At 44.2% G+C, this 21,084-nt stretch overlaps 2 protein-coding genes across 3 annotated transcripts in view; one reads left to right on the top strand and one right to left on the bottom strand.

Moving 5' to 3' along the window:
• LOC124482013 (semaphorin-7A-like) overlaps window positions 1-2,567 on the bottom strand; it is a 3,307-nt gene extending 740 nt beyond the window's left edge. The window contains exons 1-4 of the mRNA XM_047042335.1: window positions 2,549-2,567; window positions 1,175-1,282; window positions 605-747; window positions 92-270 (exon numbers count right to left, since the gene is read on the bottom strand). Of these exons, the coding sequence (XP_046898291.1) occupies window positions 92-270; window positions 605-747; window positions 1,175-1,282; window positions 2,549-2,567 (449 nt within the window). The remainder of the gene's footprint in view (window positions 1-91; window positions 271-604; window positions 748-1,174; window positions 1,283-2,548) is intronic.
• A 5,583-nt stretch (window positions 2,568-8,150) lies between these two features.
• LOC124481879 (synaptotagmin-5) lies at window positions 8,151-17,930 on the top strand. 2 transcript variants are annotated; one of them, XM_047042157.1, is made up of 5 exons: window positions 8,151-8,699; window positions 12,099-13,120; window positions 15,754-15,925; window positions 16,575-16,741; window positions 16,895-17,930. In XM_047042157.1, the coding sequence occupies exons 1-5, from the start codon at window positions 8,555-8,557 to the stop codon at window positions 17,048-17,050; spliced, it is 1,662 nt and encodes a 553-aa protein (XP_046898113.1). In that variant the 5' UTR covers window positions 8,151-8,554; the 3' UTR covers window positions 17,051-17,930. The 2 variants fall into 2 exon arrangements, with proteins under 2 accessions (XP_046898113.1, XP_046898114.1); XM_047042158.1 differs by lacking the exon at window positions 8,151-8,699 and adding an exon at window positions 10,573-10,649.
• The last annotated feature ends 3,154 nt before the right edge of the window (window positions 17,931-21,084 follow it).

Below are 21,084 nucleotides of genomic sequence, written 5' to 3'. Positions count from 1 at the left end.
AACCAATGACAGTTTCCAGTTGCTCTTTTCTAGTGGGTTTGGGTTAGAGGCATCATAGGACATTGGGGTGCATGATGGGGTTTTGTCCTACCAGGTGTTTCTGAAGAGTCCATAGATCCTGGTGTCCTGCCAGCGCTCTGCTTTCAGAGTGGCTGTATCTACTAGCTGGCTGAAATACTGCTTGCTGGTCTGGTCACCACACCATAGCCGGGCTCTCAGCTGGGATGTCCAGGAGTACTGCAAGATCCCCTTGGGTCCACCCACATCAGCCTAGGACCAGAAAACAACCAATCAGCATGCATAAGTTTATGTACTAGCCAAAGTGCAGGAGACATGTGGTAGCAAATGTCCTGCATGTTTTAGATGTTTCCCTGTTCCAACACACCTGATTCAAATGAATGGGTTGTTATCGAGCTCTGTGGAAGTCTGATAACAGCACTTCATTTGAATTATGGATTATTATTTACATTATAAGTAGAAGCCTCCTTATGGTTTAACGTGATGATAGAATACCAAATTCAACTCCTAAAGTCATAGCAAAGTGGGAAATATATGTTAACATGCGTAAATGCAGGTTCTTGATTTTTTGAATGACACAGCTCACCATGCAGATCTGGGCCACCCTGGGAATCCACAGTTCAGAGTCACGTTTAAGATCATCATTTTTTTCCATGTAAAAGGCATACAGTTTGTCTTGCAGACGGTCTTCTCTTGGGCCACTCACCACCAGACTCAAATACCTCAGCTCTGAGGACACAGGAAGAGGTTTTAACATCTCTGCAGACTTCACAGCTTTGTGACTTGACTTTGAGCCTGGATATGGTCCTTTTTATAACCTCAATTTGACTCATCACAGACAAGCAAAAGAGGTACTTGCTGTAGGCATGACAAGCAAATAAGAAGAAAAGAAACTGCTCGAAAGTTTACGTCTGCTTTTATGTGTGCCAAAGTTGTTTTCCAGTGAGTCCACTGACCTTTAACTACACATTTGAACATTACATTTTAAGATGCAGTGCTGAAAGAAATGTAACCAGCTAAAGAAAAATAACTCAAGACATTTCACTGCAAAATGTCTTTCATAGCTTGTTCTCAGGACCATTTCACTAATCAGCAGCATCGCATCAAACATGGACAACCACTTGCTGGATCCAACAGCCAACTGTTTCCTCCATACCTGTATGACTGTCCTTGGGGGTCGTTTTGGTCTTTCCAAACCTGTAGATGCCTACTGAGCCCTCAGTACCAGACCGAGTGGTGTAGAGCTGCTCATTATCAGTAGTACCTGGACCAAAAGAAACATGGGATACGTTACAAACAGCCACTGTGGAGTCTTCATTATCCTATGTCCTAATGTTCTACAGTAGAATTGATTTGAAAAAGCAGCATGATGTGTTAATCCATCCTCACCAATGAGAACAGATGGCTTCCCGTTCCCTGATAGTTTGGCTTTATGTGTTCAGATGAGGTGCACACAGAAGAGTTTGCTGGGTTCTACACAGAAATATTAGGCTACTGTTAACATTCCCCCTTCTAATTAGTTTATTACAGCAACATATGTACAGGATGTGTCATACCTTGTGACAACACATGTCTTCATCTTCATTTGTCCCGCCGCATATCAGAAGTTGGCCTGTTTCCTCATTACTATATAACACTGTGATGTTGTGTTGACAATCCTAAAGCACGAAATAAAGAAAAAAATACTGCTGGTGGCATTTATTTTCCCTACACAAACTGTATCCAAAAGTTTTGTCAAATTTCGATGCACTAAATTAAATAACAAATGAAAATGTACTTACAGATGAGAGTGGAATATCACAAACTTTTTCAAACACAGGAATCTGAAAATAAATTGCCAAAAAGAAGCCATCCATCATCTCCATCAAATACATCCACAACTCCTGCTAACTCATCACTACCATGGTGTTTCTGTTAGGGGGACCCTGAATATTCTTATAACAGGAAGGCTTAAAAAGTTTGGGTTGAAGCTGTAGAATACATATTTCTGTACCTCTTTTATCTGCCGCGCGTGAAAGTCAGCCTTGAGAAGCTGTCTCCCTTTGACATATACTTTATTTTCTCCTTGGCACTTCAGCAGTTCGACTTGTCTTTGCTCAGGCAATAGCAACCTTTTATATATAAATTCTAGGTGGAAACACATGCAAGTCATAACATGTATTTTCATGTAGGCCTAAGTCATAAGAAAATGAGAACGAGAGGACAGATACTCGTCGTTACTAGAAAAGGATGTCAAATACACGTTTGAATGTAATCCAAGCCTGGTACTAGCCTACACGTGCTACGAATAAACCTAGCATCGCGTTCATTCTATAAAGTAAAAAGGATAGAGAGCTGAGTGGTCATTCTTTAAACAATTCAATTAGATTGGCTTGTCAGTGTCAACTGCTACAGCGTCTCGCTCCCAATAAGAACGGGTAAAAATCTAGACATAGCGCCTCAGTTATTGAATGATCATTTAATTATTATCAATATTTGACTAAATAAATATAGGCTACAAAATATTCGCAACAGAAATACTCACACTTACCTTTGGCTGTTAGAGTCATCCTTGGTTTTTGAGATACTTGTATATGTTTTAACGAGAAAGCCACAAAAAACGCCATAGAAAAGACAAACGAACAGAGATAGCGAGACATAGTTCTTCCTACAGTTTGAGTTTGCTGATGTGAGCCCCTCAGCTTGACTCCGCTGTGTTTCGAATCAGGGAAGTAGGCAGGAGAAGCTAAATCTTTTTTTGCGTTTTGGACGTCCATATGGACGTCCATAGACTGACGGCGATGGCTGCTGATCTTTGCATGGATGGACGGACGGCGATGCTGTTCAGAGTGCCGTCCATAGAGGGAGCAGATATTTTGGACGGCGTCATAGCCGTCCATATGGACGGCGATGCTGTTCAGAGTGCCGTCCATAGAGGGAGCATATATTTTGGACGGCGATGGATTGAATGTTTAGCAGGCTGTTGAGCTAACAACTACCGAAGGCTACCATAGCATGTAGCTAGCTACATTAACTTTGGATGACTCAATCTTTTGTCAAGTTAATTTGTATGAATTGCATGTTAGTGCAATATTTACGCCTTTATTCTGTTTTTTTACATAATCAGCAGTATGATCTCATGACAATATAGACTTGAAAAACAATATGTTATGGTTTGGGTTTGCCTATAGGCTACATATATTTTAATTATTTCGAGAATTGTTAATAAAGACTCATAAGCCGTCAGTTTAAAGTGTTTTATGGGTGGATTTGGAGCCACCAGTCAGTAGCTCCAAGGCTATTACGTTTTGCATTTGTCTCCGCTCAAAGTGGTTCGTGCGCAACATTGGAGCTACTGACTGGTGGCTCCAAATTACACGTTACACGTTACAAAATAACGTGACAAAACTTATTGAGTCATCCACGGTTGCTGTAGCTACATTCATGGTAGCCTTTGACGGCTTTGGTTTGGCTCAACACATCGTATTGTGTTTTGCATTGGTCTCCGCTCCAAGCGAGTGTTTGTTGTTTTGCGTTTGTCTCCGTGCGCAAAGTTCGTGCGCAAGATTGGAGGTACTGACTGGTGGCTTCAAATCCACCCATAAAACACTTTAAACTGACGGTTTAAAAGACCTAAATGGCAATGTATTTCATAGGGTCATAACACAATGTTAACATTTTAAATGAGTCTTTATTAACAATTCTCGAAATAATTAAAATATATGTAGCCTATAGGCAAACCCAAACCATAACATATTGTTTTTCAAGTCTATATTGTCATGAGATCATACTGCTGATTATGTAAAAAAACAGAATAAAGGCGTAAATATTGCACTAACATGCAATTCATACAAATTAACTTGACAAAAGATTGAGTCATCCAAAGTTAATGTAGCTAGCTACATGCTATGGTAGCCTTCGGTAGTTGTTAGCTCAACAGCCTGCTAAACATTCAATCCATCGCCGTCCAAAATATCTGCTCCCTCTATGGACGGCACTCTGAACAGCATCGCCGTCCGTATGCACGGCTATGACGCCGTCCAAAATATCTGCTCCCTCTATGGACGGCACTCTGAACAGCATCGCCGTCCGTCCATCCATGCAAAGATCAGCAGCCATCGCCGTCAGTCTATGGACGTCCAAAACGCAAAAAAAGATTTAGCTGCCTCTCGAAGTAGTGGTGATGCGTGTTTTTTTTTAAAAAGGCCTATTGTAACGAGTCCCTGTGTTATAGTTCTTATTTTATTGTTTTCATGCATTCAGAGTTCAGGGCAGACAGTAAGGTTGGGGGGATGTTGGTTAATCCCGCGGGGTTTGGGAATTTATAAATAAGAGCTACTGTCTTTATATATCTCTCTGTTTTTGGCTTGAGAACTGGAAAAGACGTGTGAGATTCATTGTACTTTTCGTTGCTAGCGGTAAGGATTTAGCGGCGTGGGCTGTGGCCAGAACAACAGCCAGTTGAATAAATAAACATACATTTGGACATTTAAATCCCCCCCCCCCCCTCCTCCTCGGACCCCGGCCCCGTGTGTGATGTGAATAGTCCAGATATCAAATATTCCAAGCCATTGATGACGGTATTGCAGGACATGTAGAACGTCATAATCACGTTTCCTGTATATAAATAACGATCAAGCGAAATGAGCTCATATGTGGATTTTCTTCCGTCGTTGACAGAAATTTGGTCGCAATGAAAAGAAAGTCAATGAGGCAGGCAGAAAAGAGAGCTGCGCAGGAAATGGCAGCTCTCCAAAGCGAAGAGAGTACAATAAAGGACGCTCAACTTATCATCAAAAACCCTGACCCTTCTTCTGCTCCTAATGTGAAACCGGCATTTACCCCTGTAACGGTGGCAGAGGAGGCCTCCGCAGGTGAGACGTCGGCACCTCGCAAGTCGAGAATGCGCCGCGCTAGAGAGTTCATGGAGGAGGAGAGGAGGGCAGCGGAACAGCAGCTTCTGAAAAAGATTAACCAGAAGGAGCACCAGGTGCTGCGTGAGAAGGAGAAGACTGCAGACATGCAGAGAGAGATGGACACGCTGCTTGGTACAGCTGAGCGGCTAAAGCACGAGCTGGCAGAGGAGAAGGCTCGTTCTGGACAGAAGACCAGGTGGCTTCATAAGGGGATGGACATGCTCAGGGAGAGGGCTGCTGACTTGGAGAGACAGTTGGCAGAGACCAAGATTCAGGCAGCAACATTCTCTGACGAAAATGAGAGACTGCAAGAGAGCCTTGGGGAAGAGAGGCAGAGGGTCACGTCGCTCCAGGGAAGGTTGACTGTGGCCAATACAAAGACCTGGTCAGCCACAGAGACCTGCACACGCCTGCAGGACCTGTTGGAGCAGACCCAGGTCAGCATGGTGGCTATGGCAAGCGACCATCTGACTGAAAAACAGAACCAGCAGAAAGTTGAAATGAAGATGATGCTGGAGATGAAGGAGGCTCTGAATGGTCAGATGCAGGCTGAGACTGCGCTGGTCCAGGTCCAGGCCAGCCTAGTGGCCGTTGTAAAACACAACATGCAGGAGAAACAGGTTCTTCTGGAGAGATTGTCCGAAGAGAAACAAAAGTCCAGACAGACTCTCCAGGCATGCTCCCAAGCTGAGGAAGCTCTGGCTGTAGCTCAGACCAGCATGGTGGCTCAGGTGGAGTCACTCACAGGCCAGCTGACAGACCTGAAGAAGAACAGAGAGGAGGAGCAGAACATCTTAGTAGAGGAGAATATCCAGGCTCTGGCAGCCCAGGGGAGGGCTGAGAAGGCTCTGTCCCAGGCCCAGGTGTCTCTCAGGGAGATGAAGCAGAGCCGACTGGAGGCCGAGAAAGGCTGGATCAAGCTTATGGTCAACAACCTGGAAGAGATCAGTTCCCTCGATAAAGACACTCTTCACACCCTGTGCCTGCAGTGGCAAGGGTTGAGTGATAAAGAGTTGGAGAGGAAGGACAGGGAGTGGAGAAGGAAAATGGAAACCCTGGACCTCCAGATGAGAGAGCTGGAGGAGGAGAAGCAGCAGGCTCAGACAGACCTTCGGTTTGCCCTGTCCCAGATTCAGGCCATCAGAGATGGATTCCTAGGCAGGCTTCTGTTCAAAAAGGCAAAGAAAAGAATGGAGAGAACCAAGCAGAAGGAGGGTTAGGACCCCTCACCCATCACCCGCCTCAGACACACAGAGCCACACACAGACCTCACATTAATTATACCATTTTGACTATCCCTCACCACACACTCTATACCATCCAACGTTACCCAACCCCCCCCCCCCCCACCCACACACACACATTCATCCAACCCTGCCACATGAGCGTTACTCTTCATGGGGAGAAGAAATGGAGGCACCATCATCATCCATCTATCTACCATCAGCATAATGAAGATGCTTATGTTTGACCATTGATTTGCATAAATAAATAACCTATTTTATATAACTATTCTTATGTGTTTGTGTAAGGACAATCTGAATTATTTCCTAAGTGGTCTCTAATAATACATACAATGACAAGGCAGGATAGTGGACCCAAATGCGGACAGGAAGCGGTTTATTTGTTCACAAAGCAATCTCGAAGTCCAGGGTAAGCAAGGGTTGGCAACAGAGTAGCAAGGCAGAGATACACTGGGGCAGGCAGGCTTGTTGGTCGGTGGGCGGTCAGATCGGGGCCGAATGGCAGAGGTACACTGGGGGCAGGCAGGTCTATGGTCGGGAGACCAAATAAGCAGCGATCAAAACTGTGAAGACAGAAGATACTAGCAACAAGAAAACGCATCAGGAATGCTGGAAACATCAGTGAAGCACAAGACGGTCTGGCAACTGAAAGAACAGAGAACATAGGTTAAATACAGACGACGAAAGGGAACACCTGGTGAGGGGTGGAGACAAACCAACAGGTGAAACGGATTAGGGTGTGACATACAATCTTGTGTATACAACCAATTAGAGCATCACAATGTCCTTTTGGTTGTCATTTAATGCCTCAACGGTGATTATAACCCCTCACATATCAGATAAACGGTTGTTGTTGGTCTGACCAGATCCTGATTGGAGGGAAACCATTTGAGTATCTTGACCTGGCCTGGAAACCAGATGACTCTGTCAGCTCACGATTCATTTTCTCTGATAGATGGCTCTGACCACCTTCCCTTTCAACCGTGTAAATAACATTTTAGAAAATATATTTATTGTTGCCTTAATAGAAATGGACTAATTGCTTACTGATGATGCAACTGTCAATGGTATACTCATCAATGTCCAATAGGTGTCAGTATTGTTACAGGTTTGATCTTTAGAGATCTTTAAATGTCTCTAAAGATCATCCATCTTTAAATATATTTGCTGGAACAATTGCTGTATTATTCTTGCACGATTTAAAAAGATGGCTTGAAGCTGTGAAGGTGTCTCCAGGCTAATTGAAATACCAAGTGACTAGAATAGAAAAGTAGGGCTCAGTTCAAAATAATGTAGAAAAACATTTCTCTCTCTACAAAAGATGTTACTTTGTGATACAGGATTTCATTTGTATGCAATTTTGTATTACGGCTGATTACAGTAGGCTTGGTGTATTTAGGATATTAGCATTAGATGGGGTTTATAAAATAATGTCAGATGTCCAAGTTTAAGCAAATATAATTAGTTTGAAAGACAAACATGTCACATGAGAGTATTGTGTGTGTAAGTGACACTTTGTGTGTGTGTGAATAGTTGTCAGCATACTGAGTACTGGTCTGTCCTTCATCCCTACTCGGCTGAAACAGAACTTGCTCATGGAAGTGACAGCTTGCAGGTCTTTCAAGGAGGGGAGGAGCCAGGGGATTGTGCTGATTGAGGAATAGGGTTAGACTGTGTGTTTGTGTGTGTGTGTGTGTGTGTGTGTGTGTGTGTGTGTGTGTGTGTGTGTGTGTGTGTGAGAGAGAGAGAGAGAGAGAGAGAGAGAGAGAGAGAGAGAGAGAGAGAGAGAGAGAGAGAGAGAGAGAGAGAGAGAGAGAGAGAGAGAGAGAGAGAGAGAGAGAGAGATAGATAGATAGATAGATAGATAGATAGATAGATAGATAGATAGAGAGTGTGTGTGTACATGTGCATATTTGCGTGTGTGTGTGTTCAAATGTGTGTGTTATTGGGGAAACTGAGACAGGACTGCAGCTGTGAGTGGATTCTGGCCAGAGACAGTAACTGCAGGACAAGACAGAACCTCACTTCACTTGGAGCCAGAGTGGCACACTCACTCCCCTCCTCTGGAAGGAGGGATTACCTTCCTGGACAGAATGGCAGCATAGCTGGATAGAGAGGTGCATGAAATACGTTTTTGGGGAAATCCTCACCAGCACAATTTCAGTCTTCTCAGCTGGGAGGTCTAACAGTTCAGAACATGTCAAGCTCAGTACAATGTCCAGCTGTTCTGAACTCTGGATGTCTACCACTGATCTCCTGCAAGGGAACCCTAACATCTAACCACTGTACCACTGAATACAAACTTTTCTGAGGAAGGACGTCATCAGGGGTATTACACACCCAGCTCCTGTCTGTTACCAAATCTGGGTCTGAGTCTGTTTCTGGGTCCAGTTCAACATGCCCCACCAGGAGGAGGACTACACTGGCCAGCCTGTCTGGCAGTCTGTCTTCTTCTTCTGCTGCAAGGGAATGATTGAGGGAGTTATCCTGCTGCTCTTCCTCTGGCTGCTGTTACAGGTCCTGTTCACCAAGAACCTAGAAGGTGAGCTAAACATTGCATGCTCACACATGTGGCGAGTGCACACTGCTCGCTCACACACATCTGGAGCTACACAACACACCCCTTCATCCATCCATGAATTCATCCATCCATGAATTCATGGATTAATGAACTATTTAATTAACGAATTTCTTCGTTCATTGCTATTTACCAATGTAGAACCCTGAGTATGACGTCTCGTGATCATTCTTGATGTTATTTTAAGTCATGGCTCACTTACAGTAAGACACAGTTTTACACCCCCCTTTACACCCCCCAAATGTTCATTTATTGTAAATGATTTTGAAATTGTAAATCCAATCAGTAGTTTTTTTTATTTGGTTTTTACATAAATTTGCTTCAGATTATAACCATTTAGTGTGAAATCCAAGACAGCTCAATGCCACAAACAGTAACATCATCCTCACTACAAGATTCCTTATAATAGCTTGGGCACAGTTGATGACTGTAAGCAGGGCAAACTAATTGATCTCTCTCAGATGTTCTCTCTCTCTCTATGTTAAATTGTTTTTTTTGTTTGGCCTCTCTGAACAGATTTCACGGGTCCCACGCAAACACTTTTGTAAAATGTTTACAAACTCCCTCAAACAAGTCAATGCAGTTATCTGGACTGATAAACAGTTTTTACAAAGAGGTCATTCTGGATGGTATTTTCTTCTCAAGGCAGGCCTGTACTATAGGCTTAATGGCAAGAAGGTCCAAGAATTGATGAGTTATGACGTCTTCATTGAGAATAAAAAGTAGTTGGGAGAAAATGTATTGTCTGTTTACATTGTCCAAAGTGATATACAATAAATACGTTTGTCAAAAGTAAACCTACATCAATTTCAACAAAAAACACAATATATGGTCTGGTCAGCATTGCAACATTTGCAACACATTATTGCGTTGCAAAGAAGCTACTGTAGATGGTTGCATTATTGACAATAGCCAGCAATGGATCCTTTTGCTAGCTTACTAGTTTGCCATCAAACACCTTAGCCATTTCAATGGTGTAAAAGTGACTTTGTTTGCTTCGTCCAGCAAGTAAACCATACTCTGATAACTCCCTTCACATCATTTTATGGTAATAACTCAAAATAAATTCAAATATGCTCCCTGTGTGCACGTGCATGTGTGTATGGCTCTTTGTATGTATGTGTCTGCATGTTGTGGGTGAGTGTGTGTGCATGTGAGTTTGTGTGTGTGTGTATTTATGTGTATTCATGTTTGTATGTCTGCATGGTTTGTGTGTGTGTGTTATGAGTGTGTGATATGGAAGATAATTGTGTGGGGTAAACCCAGGGCAGGGTAGCTGAAGATTGTAGATAACAGGAGATGACAATCTCAAAGTAGTAGAGACCATGTCTGCTGAATGCCTGTGCCTTTTTCAGAAGAAAGATCTGAGGAAACGCAGAGCGCATCTTTGGCGCAGTGGGCTATGAGTCAGAGGCAGTGGATGCACACAGTGCTGGGTGTGTGTGCGTGCGTGCGTGCGTGTGTGTGTGTGTGTGGAGGGGGGGGGGGGGATTTATAACAAGACAATAAGAAAAGTAAACATTTAAATGGTGTGTATGGAACATAATTTTACATGACATGCCTACAATAATCATCAATTCCAGCTAATTTTCTAATTCCTTATTCAATTTGAACAATCATGCCATCAATATAGCATTTGATGTGATGTCGAGTCTCTGTGTTTGAAAGCTTAATTCAGATTCCCTTACCTCCCACTCACATTTAGATCAATTGGTATGAAAGCTTAGTCACCGAAAGCAGTCATTGGCTTAAAAGCAAAGGGTCTGTCACAACGACGCATATGCGTTATCCTGTGCCAAGGAAGTCAACGTGAAAATGCGCGTGCTGGACAAAAGGAATGGATTTTGATCTTAAACCGCGTTCACATTGATTCAACCAAGGACAGAAGGAAAATGTCGTACCATGCCCTTCCAGGTAAGTAACTTTGGCGTTCATTTTAGTCATCATTCTCTTTAAAAGTTCTGTGATTTTTATTTTATATTTAAAAAAAAGATAGAATATGCATGTCATCATAACGTGCTTTCGACAGGGTTAACGGTCCCGCAAGTTTAACAATTATTCTATTATTGAAATAAAATGGAAATAAGATGTTACAATAATAAACTTGCGTTCATTCACGTTTTTATCACGTGAAGAATTGTACATTGCAACAGGTAGCATTCAGAACAGGAAAAAGTTGTATGTGAAACATGTTAAGTGCAGGCGGGTGTAGATTGGTTATAATTTACTAAGATTTTTCATTACGAAGAATGAATGACATGTTAGAATAACAAGTATTACGATTTGGCTAGCACCGAAAAACTATATTTTGCGGGTAGTTTAGTCGATTTTTTCATTATTATTATTATTATTATTAGGTTTAGGTGTAGGGCCTATGTGATGTATTGTGACAGGCAGACCTATCAGGTTTGATCTGTCTTCCCTCTTTTCAATACCACAATTCAATATTTTACGACTGCTTCTTAAGCCAACCTAATAGTTGAACTGGTATTGTATGAGTCACTTTCTTCCTTTTTGAATTTCAAACACCTGTTGTCTTGTCTGAAGGGCATCATCGCGTTCATGTTTGATAGCACCAGCTCTAACTGTAGCCCAAGGAATTCTCATTTGATGAACAAGTGTTCCATTGGAAGCCTTTAACAGTGCGTGAAATAGATCAGAACAATTAAGGACATGGCAGGGGGGAAATAGTCTTGCCTAATAAACATCCATATCTAGCGAACCCTCAAGGTGCCCTTACAGACCCACCTGCTGTTTCTTTGTAAGTGGGCCAGGATCATAATTTGTGTTCTCTGTGATCTTCTGTTAAGAGCCCCTTGAAGAAGATGTTTCGCGTCCTCCTATCATCCCTGATAAATTAAGTTTGGCCTGACGAATGAGTCACTGTGACACTGTCACTAACTGTTTACGTAAAGGCGGCGTGTCATTTTAGTGACAAAATCAGACCATTCGAAAAATGGCCAATCAATCAGATGGCGCAATGTTCATGTAGGACTGCTTTGGAAGTAGCCGGAATAAATGATGATGAAACAACTAATGTGTTTACTTGGCTCTGTTTTAGATCAATGCCACAACAGCACAGATTCAGCTTCCAAAATTGAACAATTTATCATGATTAGAAACTTCAGACATTTCCTGTTTAATGTGATAATAGAAGACAAGTGTGGAGACTTAGTAAGATGATTGCTGTATTAGTAAATGTGAGGTATGTTACTGTTTTTTTTATAATGAATGGGCACCAATTAATGTTCTCTCTCTCTTTCTCTCTCTCTCTTTTGAATCACTGATGTCACTGCAGACATTAACCCCTCACTTACCACCCTGTGTCAATGTTTGTACGTGCCTGTGTTTGTGTGTGTTTAGTCCACCTGCAGATCCTGCTGGCAGTTGGTCTGGCAGTGTTCTGCTTCTGCCTGGTACTGGGCTGTATCCTGTGCTGGCGAAGAGGGAAGAGCCATCCACCAGAGGACATGGAGGCCGCCCTGTCCCCTCACTCCGCTGTCTCCAGACACGTGACCGTGACCCTGACCCCCGCGCCCGGCACTTTACCCATCAAGCAGCAGTACGAGGAGCTGGACGGCGACGTTCTGGAGTTCCCCTCCCCCAGGAGTAGCTCCTCCCCCTCTGACGACGACCTCAGCGCCCTGCCCTTTAATCCCTCGGCGCCGTCCTCGGTGTGGGGGATGTCTCCCAGGTCCTGCTTCCCCATGCGGCGCCTCAGCACCCCCTGCGCGCCTTCCTCGCCCAACAAGCCCCGAGTCCACGGGCGTGCCTCCCTGCCCTCCATTCCCAAGCTGAGTCTGGTCTCCAAGACACGCCGGGCCATCGAGCGGCGCTGCACGGTGAGCGGCGACAGCGTCCTGTGCAGCGAGCACAGCCGTCTGAGCGCCACTGCTGCTGCGCAACCTCCTGTCCAACAGGGGGAGCCCGCCCCTACACAGTACGGTTCCAGCTCCAGCCCCGGCTCCTTATCCATCCTCAGTAAGACCGCTCCGATCCTCCACTTCTCCCTTCATTTCTCGCCCGGGCGGGGCACGCTGACCGCCAGCATCCTGGGCCTGTCAGGGGCGTCGCGGCGCCGGAGCGGGGTGCTGGTGCGGGCCAGCCTGCCTCCGCTCTGCCCCTCCCCTCAACAGGTGGCATCGTCGCGCAGACGCAGCCTCAGCCCAGAGATGCAGAGCCAGAGCTTCGTGCTACAGGTGGGCTCCGTGGAGGTGCTCCGTGCCTGCACCCTCCGGCTGGCCGTGTTCAGCAGGGACTTCTCTGGGCTACGCGAGGCCGCCCTGGGGGAGTTGGAGATGGCGTGCAGGGAGATGGACTGGGAGCCAGACACCACCATCACCTACACCAGGGAGCTCAGCCCTGCCAGGAGCCGGCTGAAGAAGGTACCCCCCCCCCCATCATCTTGTCTGTCACTGTAAAAGCACAATAACGCAATGTTGGGCTATCAAAGGCACTCACATCAGACACACGTACACAAGGAAGTGCGCACACACAGGCACACACACACGCAACCCTTTGCCTTGCTATCCACTTCTCCCTTCTCTGTTGACTTACATAATGCTGGGTACGACCACGCACGCAGAGGCTTATGAATAGCCCCTATCATGCTTTACCCGTGAGGGAATGTGATGTCTAATCAGAGTAGGCCACCCATTAGTGTTCCTTCCCCCCTCCTCCTCCCCCCCGCTCTGCTTGGGCATGATGACATTGTGGAAATGTGACTGCAGCGGAAACATGTTGAGTGCAGTGAGCTGGCTCTGTGCCCACGCATTGTCCTCTATGGGGCTGTGGAGACACTGCCAGAGGCCATTACTGACAGACGGGGGGGGGGGGGGGGGGGAGTTACACTTTGTGTGTGTGTGTGTGTGTGTGACATTTATACAAAAGGTGCCTGGCATGAAATATGAATGTACATAATCCAGGGAGAGTATTTTCTAAATAGCCTCTGGATGCCGTTTCTCACCATGGATGTCAGATGTAGATGCAGACCCAAGGATGTCACGCATGTGTGGATATGGTAAACAAGGTCGCAGTGAAGCAGACTCCATCAATATGTATGTGAGGTTCATTGGTTAGGGTCAGTGTCAGATGTGGACGCAGGAGAAGAGAGGAATGAAGTGGAGATGTATTTGATGGGGTGATCTCTGTGGGTAAAAAGTGTATACATCCGGTGTTCATGAGACACCTGTGACATACGGATGTGATCCATTACGACTTCTCCTGTGGGGACATTACCGTGGAAAACAGACCATGCTGTGGTAGAATTGCAGGGATCAAATTCCAGAGACACACTTACATTAATTACACCCCAAATGACATCACAGTGACTCGACATGCAGGGTTGGTCAGTGCACTTATATGTTACTGTAACCAAGACCGACTCGGATCCAGGGGCAGAGGCTTTTATTTCAACGGGGTAGTCCAGGAACAGGCAAAATTCGGTACACAGGCAAACAGGGCAATATAGCTGTTACTCCTCTCGAGCTAAATCAAAGGCTAAGTCGTTCTTCGTTTTCAACAGACATTTATTCTCCAACAATGCCGTCAGAACTAAGAAAGTAAAAACAAACTTCAATTACCTTTCTTAAGTGTTTTACACAGAATAAACGAAATGTACATACAACACGTACGAAAATAATAATAGCTTAATTGGCTAATTACACGTTCACATACAGAAAGGCAATTAACACGACAAACACATACCTCATTGGCCTCTCACTCGAGAAGAATAAACTTGGACAACTTCTTCTTCCTAAAAATAAACTTATTTACTTTATATGTACAGTATGTCGGCTTATTTACTTATGAATTATATGGTAGGCTACATGCCACCAGCACAGCACCTCAAGTGTCTCCTTTGAAGTAGTGCACCGACAAACCCATCCTGACAGCAACAATCAACAATACAAAACGTAAAGAAAAATAGGTTCCCACTTATGTTCATGGTTCTACCAAATGACAAGAAATGAACCAGCATACACCAACAGAACCATCTCTCAGTCATTCACAACCCATGCTGAACATTTAACTATTTATTAATTATTCTCTTAAACAGATCTAAACATGAGTTGCCTCTCTGACGGCAGCTACAATAGCTAATTCTAATTGTTGGTCAAAGACAGGCAAGTGGTCGATCGGCAAAACGGACAAAAACAGAGTAACAAGGCTCAGACTGACGAGGCAAGAAACAAGTAAGACTTCGCAAGGAAGCTACTAAACACTGGGGTTTAAATAGGAAACTAAAATGGGTCAAACAAGCAACAGGTGAAATCAATAATCAAAACTCAGGGGAAGCAGAGCGCAGCCTCCTTGCAGGTTACGCAGAGTACAGAGGCGTGACAGTTACTCAGCACTTGCCCCTGCTATTTGATGCTTTAGTCCAAGGAGACATTGATGATCATCGTCATAGTTGGGTCACTCATACCAAAAGAAACAGAGAGGGTTTTTTTCCTCTTTTGATCTTATTTTTCTTATTATTAATATTAATTACTTCTCTTTTTCTGTTCGGTGACAGTCTTGGTACCTTAACAGACATTGGAAGAAATTAATCTCTGTGGGGAAACAACTACTGACAGACCCAACGACTGACAGATCGACAGATTGAAGCAGTGAAGTGAAGCTCACTTGCCGGCTAAAACATTTTTCACACTCTGCTGGTTCCCCCCCACACACAGTGATGGGCTCACAGCAGCATGCTTGGCGGAGTCTGGCGGCCCTAAATGAGCAGTTAATGGGATTCATTACGCCTATCAACACACAAGTCTCTGGAGGTGGGGATGCTGATCACTAGATTCAGATTAGGGATGCGTTCCTGCCTTTCCAGTGTTTAACAGTGTCAGGATGAGAAGGGTTTGTTGAAAGGCACTTGGAAGTTCTGTCACTTCAGAACACCTTGTAGAGCACCTGGTTGACGAAAGAAATCTTTTGGAAAATGTCGTTTTAATTCAACATCTTTTATTTTCCCTTCTCTCCTTTCCTCTCTTCGCTTCTTTTCCCTTCTCTTGTGTCCTCCCAGAGCATGAGTTCCCAGGAGACACTAAGTCGTATGAAGAGTTCTGTGTGTGCTCCCCGGTCCTTGGGCCAGCTCTTCATCCTGCTCCAATACCAGACCTTAGCCCACAGGATCAAGGTGATGGTACGCAAGGCAGAAAACCTGGCCAAGTTAACGAGGATGCCAGGTGCCCCAGGTAACAGCCCCAGCCCTAGCCATGTGAAATCAAAGACCCAGACTCAGATCCAGTCTCAGCATTGGTTAGTCACACAGCCTCTCTGATTGAGTGCCATAATCAGATTAAGGAAAGTGATCAGCCTCCTGTCATTTCCTGTGTACTATTTCATCTTTCATCTCTTTGTCAGAATCTCATCTCTGCAGTACATTGGGCAGTTTGGCTTAGCCTGGAATAGAACACCACCTGCTTTATTCCTTATAAATGTGTAAATAGTCATAGAAACAATAGCTGTCAAAACAGGAGGGGAGAATAGTGTCTGAAAGGGTTAGGGATAAGTGGATTTTATAGATACTTTGTTTTAGGACATGATTCTCCATGATCTTCAGTTTTAAGGCCTTATATAAGCACTGTGTGTATGTGTGTGTGTGAGTGTGTGTGTGTGTGTGTGTGAAAGAGAGAAAGAGAGAGAGAGAGAGAGAGAGAGAAAGAGAGAATTAGGGAGATATGAATAACAATGAGAAGGACCTCATGTTCTGTTGAGGACATGAATATCCACCAGACATCCGCCCAATAGGGAATAATGAGTGTGTGTGTGTGCACGTTTCTCACCATCTTTCTGTCCCCCCCTCATACGTCCCCCAATAATGATGTCATGATGTCCTTACAGACCACTATGTTGTAATCAACCTGCGCCAGGATGGAAAGGTGATAGGAACCAAGGAGACCAAGGGGGCAGGAGGACATAATGCAGTGTGGAACGCCCCCTTCCTGTTTGACCTTCCTGTTGGAGAGGTCTCCCTGCTCAACATGGTCCTGGAGTTCATCATCATGCAGGTGAGAGTCTTAAAGAACACGTCATTAATCCAAGACTTTTATGATGAAACTGAGATGGCATGCCTTTGTAACACCTGCAGGAGTTTACCAAAATATATATTTTTTATATCACAAAATATGCCATTAGACCTGATACATGAGTCTCTCTGACAGGGGCACGTCTATACAAAGAGCAGCATGATGGGCCGTGTGCTGATTGGCTGTGAAGGTCCGGAGGCAGGGCAGGGACACTGGAGAGAAATGTGCAGTCGAGGGCAGGTGGAGACAGCACGCTGGCACATCATTCAACCAGAAGCCCACTGGGACTGATGGAAAGGGGTCATTCTTGGACTTCCCCTTCATTTCCTCATCCCCATAAGGGATGGAAGGAGAAGAGAGGTTAGAAGACGAATAGAAGGCCATGCTCTGTTCAGACTTGGACCACACACATGGGACACCATCACGCCTCTCAGAAGCCCCTTTGTCCACACTGAACAGAATCAGAAGGATCATTCCACCCAGAACTAACTTTGATCACCACACTGGCCTGCCAATGACATTGAAGGCCATACAACTTCCACTAAAGTGTATAATATCAGTAGCATCAATGTGTATTGTCACGTATGTTAGTGCATTCTGTGACTGGTTCAGCCCCATGCTGTTGTTGGAAACAGTATATCAGAAACAGTTGTGTTTTGTGGTTTGCCGTGAGGTGGGTCACGTCCGTGTTGGTCCCATCCCGCTCCTCCTGTCTACCCTGCCTGGTTTCTAAAGTATATTATACACACAGTGCTTGTGCTCCGTGCTGCATGACTGTCATGTCTGTCAGACATTAGTGCAATTGAAAAACCGTGATATTGATCGTAGTGCGCTGTTCTCTGCCATGCAATATCCAGCTGTCCACCCGGGCTCCTCAAAGCGGTGTGGCATTAAGATATAGTACAGAACTGTACATGTGATTATGGATATATAGTGTGTGCCTGAATCAACATAAACACCCTTCATTAGAACTGAAATGGATCTTGACCCATTCAGAAAAAAACTGGCTTTTCTCTCAAGTCCATGTCCTCTGTAAATACTGTAAATGATGTGTAATCTGTCATGTTTTTTATGTGTGTTTTAAGCAGTACTGACCTGCCATGCTTATTATTGGTTGTGTACTCCTTGATTGTGTACTATAGCTTTAGCATTAATAATAAATGTGTTGTTGTGGGTGTAGTTGCAATGTATCTTTGAAATAAAGATATTACATTCAGAAAGATGACAACTGGGATGTAATCATTTTTATATTTATTTACCACAGAGACTAAGGTTTTGTAAAATACTGCTGACAAAAATACTAATAATTCTATTCCAGGAAGCAATGCCATGTAGAGTAAAACGTGTTCTTATGTAGTCTTGATGACATGCCAGGCAGAGATGACGCAAGTCAACATCAACACTGTTGTTAAATTTGATTGGCCAGTGGAGACAATTCTATGTGTCATCCTGGCATGATTGGCTGTTCAGGAAAGCCATGTCAGATGATGTGTAACTTGTGAGATATTTTTATATTGCACACATCCAGTCAAGCAGAAAATTGTTGTTCTCACTTAATTACCTGCATCATGCCAATCCAGCAGCTTTGACAGAGCTTTTTCTGTCACTGCCTGGTTCACACACTAACATCCAAATGTACGTTTTTAGCTCAGTCTCTTGCACTGCACTTGTGTTTTATGTGACAGGGGTGTTTGCTGTTAAACCGTCTCGGCTAATGAGGGGTAAAAACACGCATACGTCAGCCACAGAAAACAGGACTGCAGCAAACACAGCGAAACACGGGGGTTTTCCCCCTTGCATAAAACCCCACAAGGCCATATGGAGGACAAACATTGGATTTCTTTTTTTCTTCACTCTCTTTCATCTGTCACTTTCCCAGAAAAGTCTATCTTAATGAGTTCTGCCAATCTGTTTGTCTGTTCTATCTGGGTGACCCCTGGGTGACCCAGCTCTGCAGACACATGTGGAAGCCTGCTCTGCTTCTCAGCAGTCAGCAGTCACACAGAGACTTTTAAGAACACAAAGAATGACACAGCAAGTTAAAAGATTGAATGTCCTGGTCAATGTGCCCAACACATCCAATGGTTTTTGGGCACTGCAGAAGCTTTATTCTAGCACAAACAGGGGCAGTAGTAATTACTGGGGCTGCAGAGAGCAATAATCAAACTATGTGCCGTGTGTGTATGTGTCCATTCGCCGATTATGTTAAGTACATAAAGTTGTAAGACAGCACAATAGATGCGCATAACAAAATAATATATTCTCATATATTATCTTATTGTAATTTTGTGAATTTGTATTAACTGAAGGTGAAACTCACTGTCCCCCTCTTCAGGATCCAGATATAACGTCACCCCTCTGTAAATCCAAAGTGTGCAATTATAAATTGTATTTGGCAACAAACTTCTATATTCTAAATGTTCTTGCTCATCCTAGCAATACTATTTTGACAGATGTTAGTACAAAAATACAATATTTATAATAAACATAATGTTGTTTTGGGGATAATTTTGTTCTCCAATGAGGAACATCACAGTCAAAACAGCTTTATCATGTCTATGGGTCTGTGCCTGTGGGTGTTTGTAAGATGTAAAGACACACAGCTTATTAGAGGGCTTAGGATTCTTCACACTCCACGGGGGCCCAGACAAACAAACATCCAGGCTGTATGAGTCACGCAGCGACTTTCAGCCTAACCCAGGTGGCCTCAGCAACAGGACTCACACACTGGCATTTTCTGCCTTTCCACTTGCCCACACCTAATGAGACTGGGCCTGACTATTCAGAGGGAGGATAGAGGTTTCCTGAAACCCCAGCCTTCCCCTCATGGTGAGTCACCCCCTCCATGTCACAGGTACCTTTGCCCCAAGATGAGTATTGACCGTCACATCACTTTGATCGATGGGTCTGTTCTGTGGAGCACTCCAGGGGGCAGCTAGTTGTTCATGGTGGAGGAAGTTGCTCCAGGCAGTTACATGTCAACTTGCCTCATCATCTCGGAGTGTACCTGATGGAGCCACTGATGGGGCCACTGAAATCAGGAGGGTGGGGGGGGGGGGGTAACACACTGGAGGGAGGGGAGCTCGGAGCAGGAAGGTAGACTCAGGGAGTCCTGTCTGTTGGTTTGTTGATCCGTCAGTTTGTGTGTTGATCAGTTTGTCTGTCTCGTTGCTTGCCTGCTTGCCTGCATGTCTCTCTGTCTGTCTTATGATCTGTCAGCCTGTCAGTCAGTCTGTCTTGCTGCCTGACTGCCTACGTGTATGTCATGCTGACTGCTTGTCTGCACATTTAAAGGCCTAAGACCTGTCCGGACAAAGGTGTAGAAAGAAAGAGAAATAAAAAATGTGGGACTCAAAAAAGTTTTCTCTGAATAATAAACTTGATTGTGAACTGTGCCTCAAGTCATGTTCATCAGGTTTGATACAGAGGGTTGGTCATCAAATGAGCCCTCAATGAACCCTCAGACCACAGCTGTTGGGTCTGGGGCAGCTCCAACCAGAGTGGAATTGCCTGCGTGAGTCCATTGTGTGAGTTAATGGATGGACAGCCTTCACCAGAGACACCATACACAGACCATAATAACTGCTTTGGAGAAATATGACAAACTGAAGATAATTGGTGTGTATAGAGATAGGATCTGTTTAAAACGAGAAAGGGTTCTCTGTGGAGAGCATTCCAGCTCTCATCTATCATTCAAGAAAAGCACCTTGTCCTGAACAGGATATTTGAGTATTTCTTCATACCACCATTTTTCATTAATTACATACTTTTTATTTGTTCAATAAAAGGTTGAGAGTTAAGGTGCTTTAGAGACATAGAATAGATATGACAGCTACATATTGCAACGACTGGTTAAAAAAACAGTTTTCTGCCCAAGACTGCGCAGCACACATTGTATACATTTCATTAGAGTGTATTTTAATCTCACCATTAGAATCGTAATTTCCTGAAACGTCTATGGGAACTGCACTACCATGACTGTTCTACTCACACAATCTGCTTGACCGATGCCCTCTTGTGGTTTAGTGAGTTAAAGCATCTGTTGGCTCAACCTTTGCTCAATGTAACAGTATAGGGTGATCATACATTTAGACAGGCTTGAGTTCATGTACTACTTTGCAGTCAGATGTAGTTACATTCACTCTATTACGAGGTGCGTGTATGTAGGTATGCGTGTTTGTGTGTTTGTGTGTGTGTGTGTGCATGTAATGAGAAGCATAGAGACAGGAAAGCTCTCAACACTCAGCTCTGAGCACGTTGTACTGGGTCCAGTATCTCTCTGGGGTTTCAGACCCCTATCAGACACACACACACAGAGCCAGGAG

The sequence above is a fragment of the Hypomesus transpacificus genome, chromosome 19, assembly GCF_021917145.1.
Source record: "Hypomesus transpacificus isolate Combined female chromosome 19, fHypTra1, whole genome shotgun sequence".
Taxonomy (NCBI): Eukaryota; Metazoa; Chordata; class Actinopteri; order Osmeriformes; family Osmeridae; genus Hypomesus; species Hypomesus transpacificus.
Note: the sequence above shows the minus strand (reverse complement) of the source record. Positions and strands in the feature narration are given on the sequence as shown.

Excerpts from the sequence above, each read along its gene's own strand:
- LOC124481879 (XM_047042157.1), top strand. The coding sequence starts at position 8,555 with ATGCCCCACCAGGAGGAGGACTACACTGGCCAGCCTGTCTGGCAGTCT. Across the intron at positions 13,121-15,753 it reads CCAGGAGCCGGCTGAAGAAG|AGCATGAGTTCCCAGGAGAC; the intron begins GTACCCCCCCCC and ends GTGTCCTCCCAG. Across the intron at positions 16,742-16,894 it reads TGGAGTTCATCATCATGCAG|GGGCACGTCTATACAAAGAG; the intron begins GTGAGAGTCTTA and ends TCTCTCTGACAG.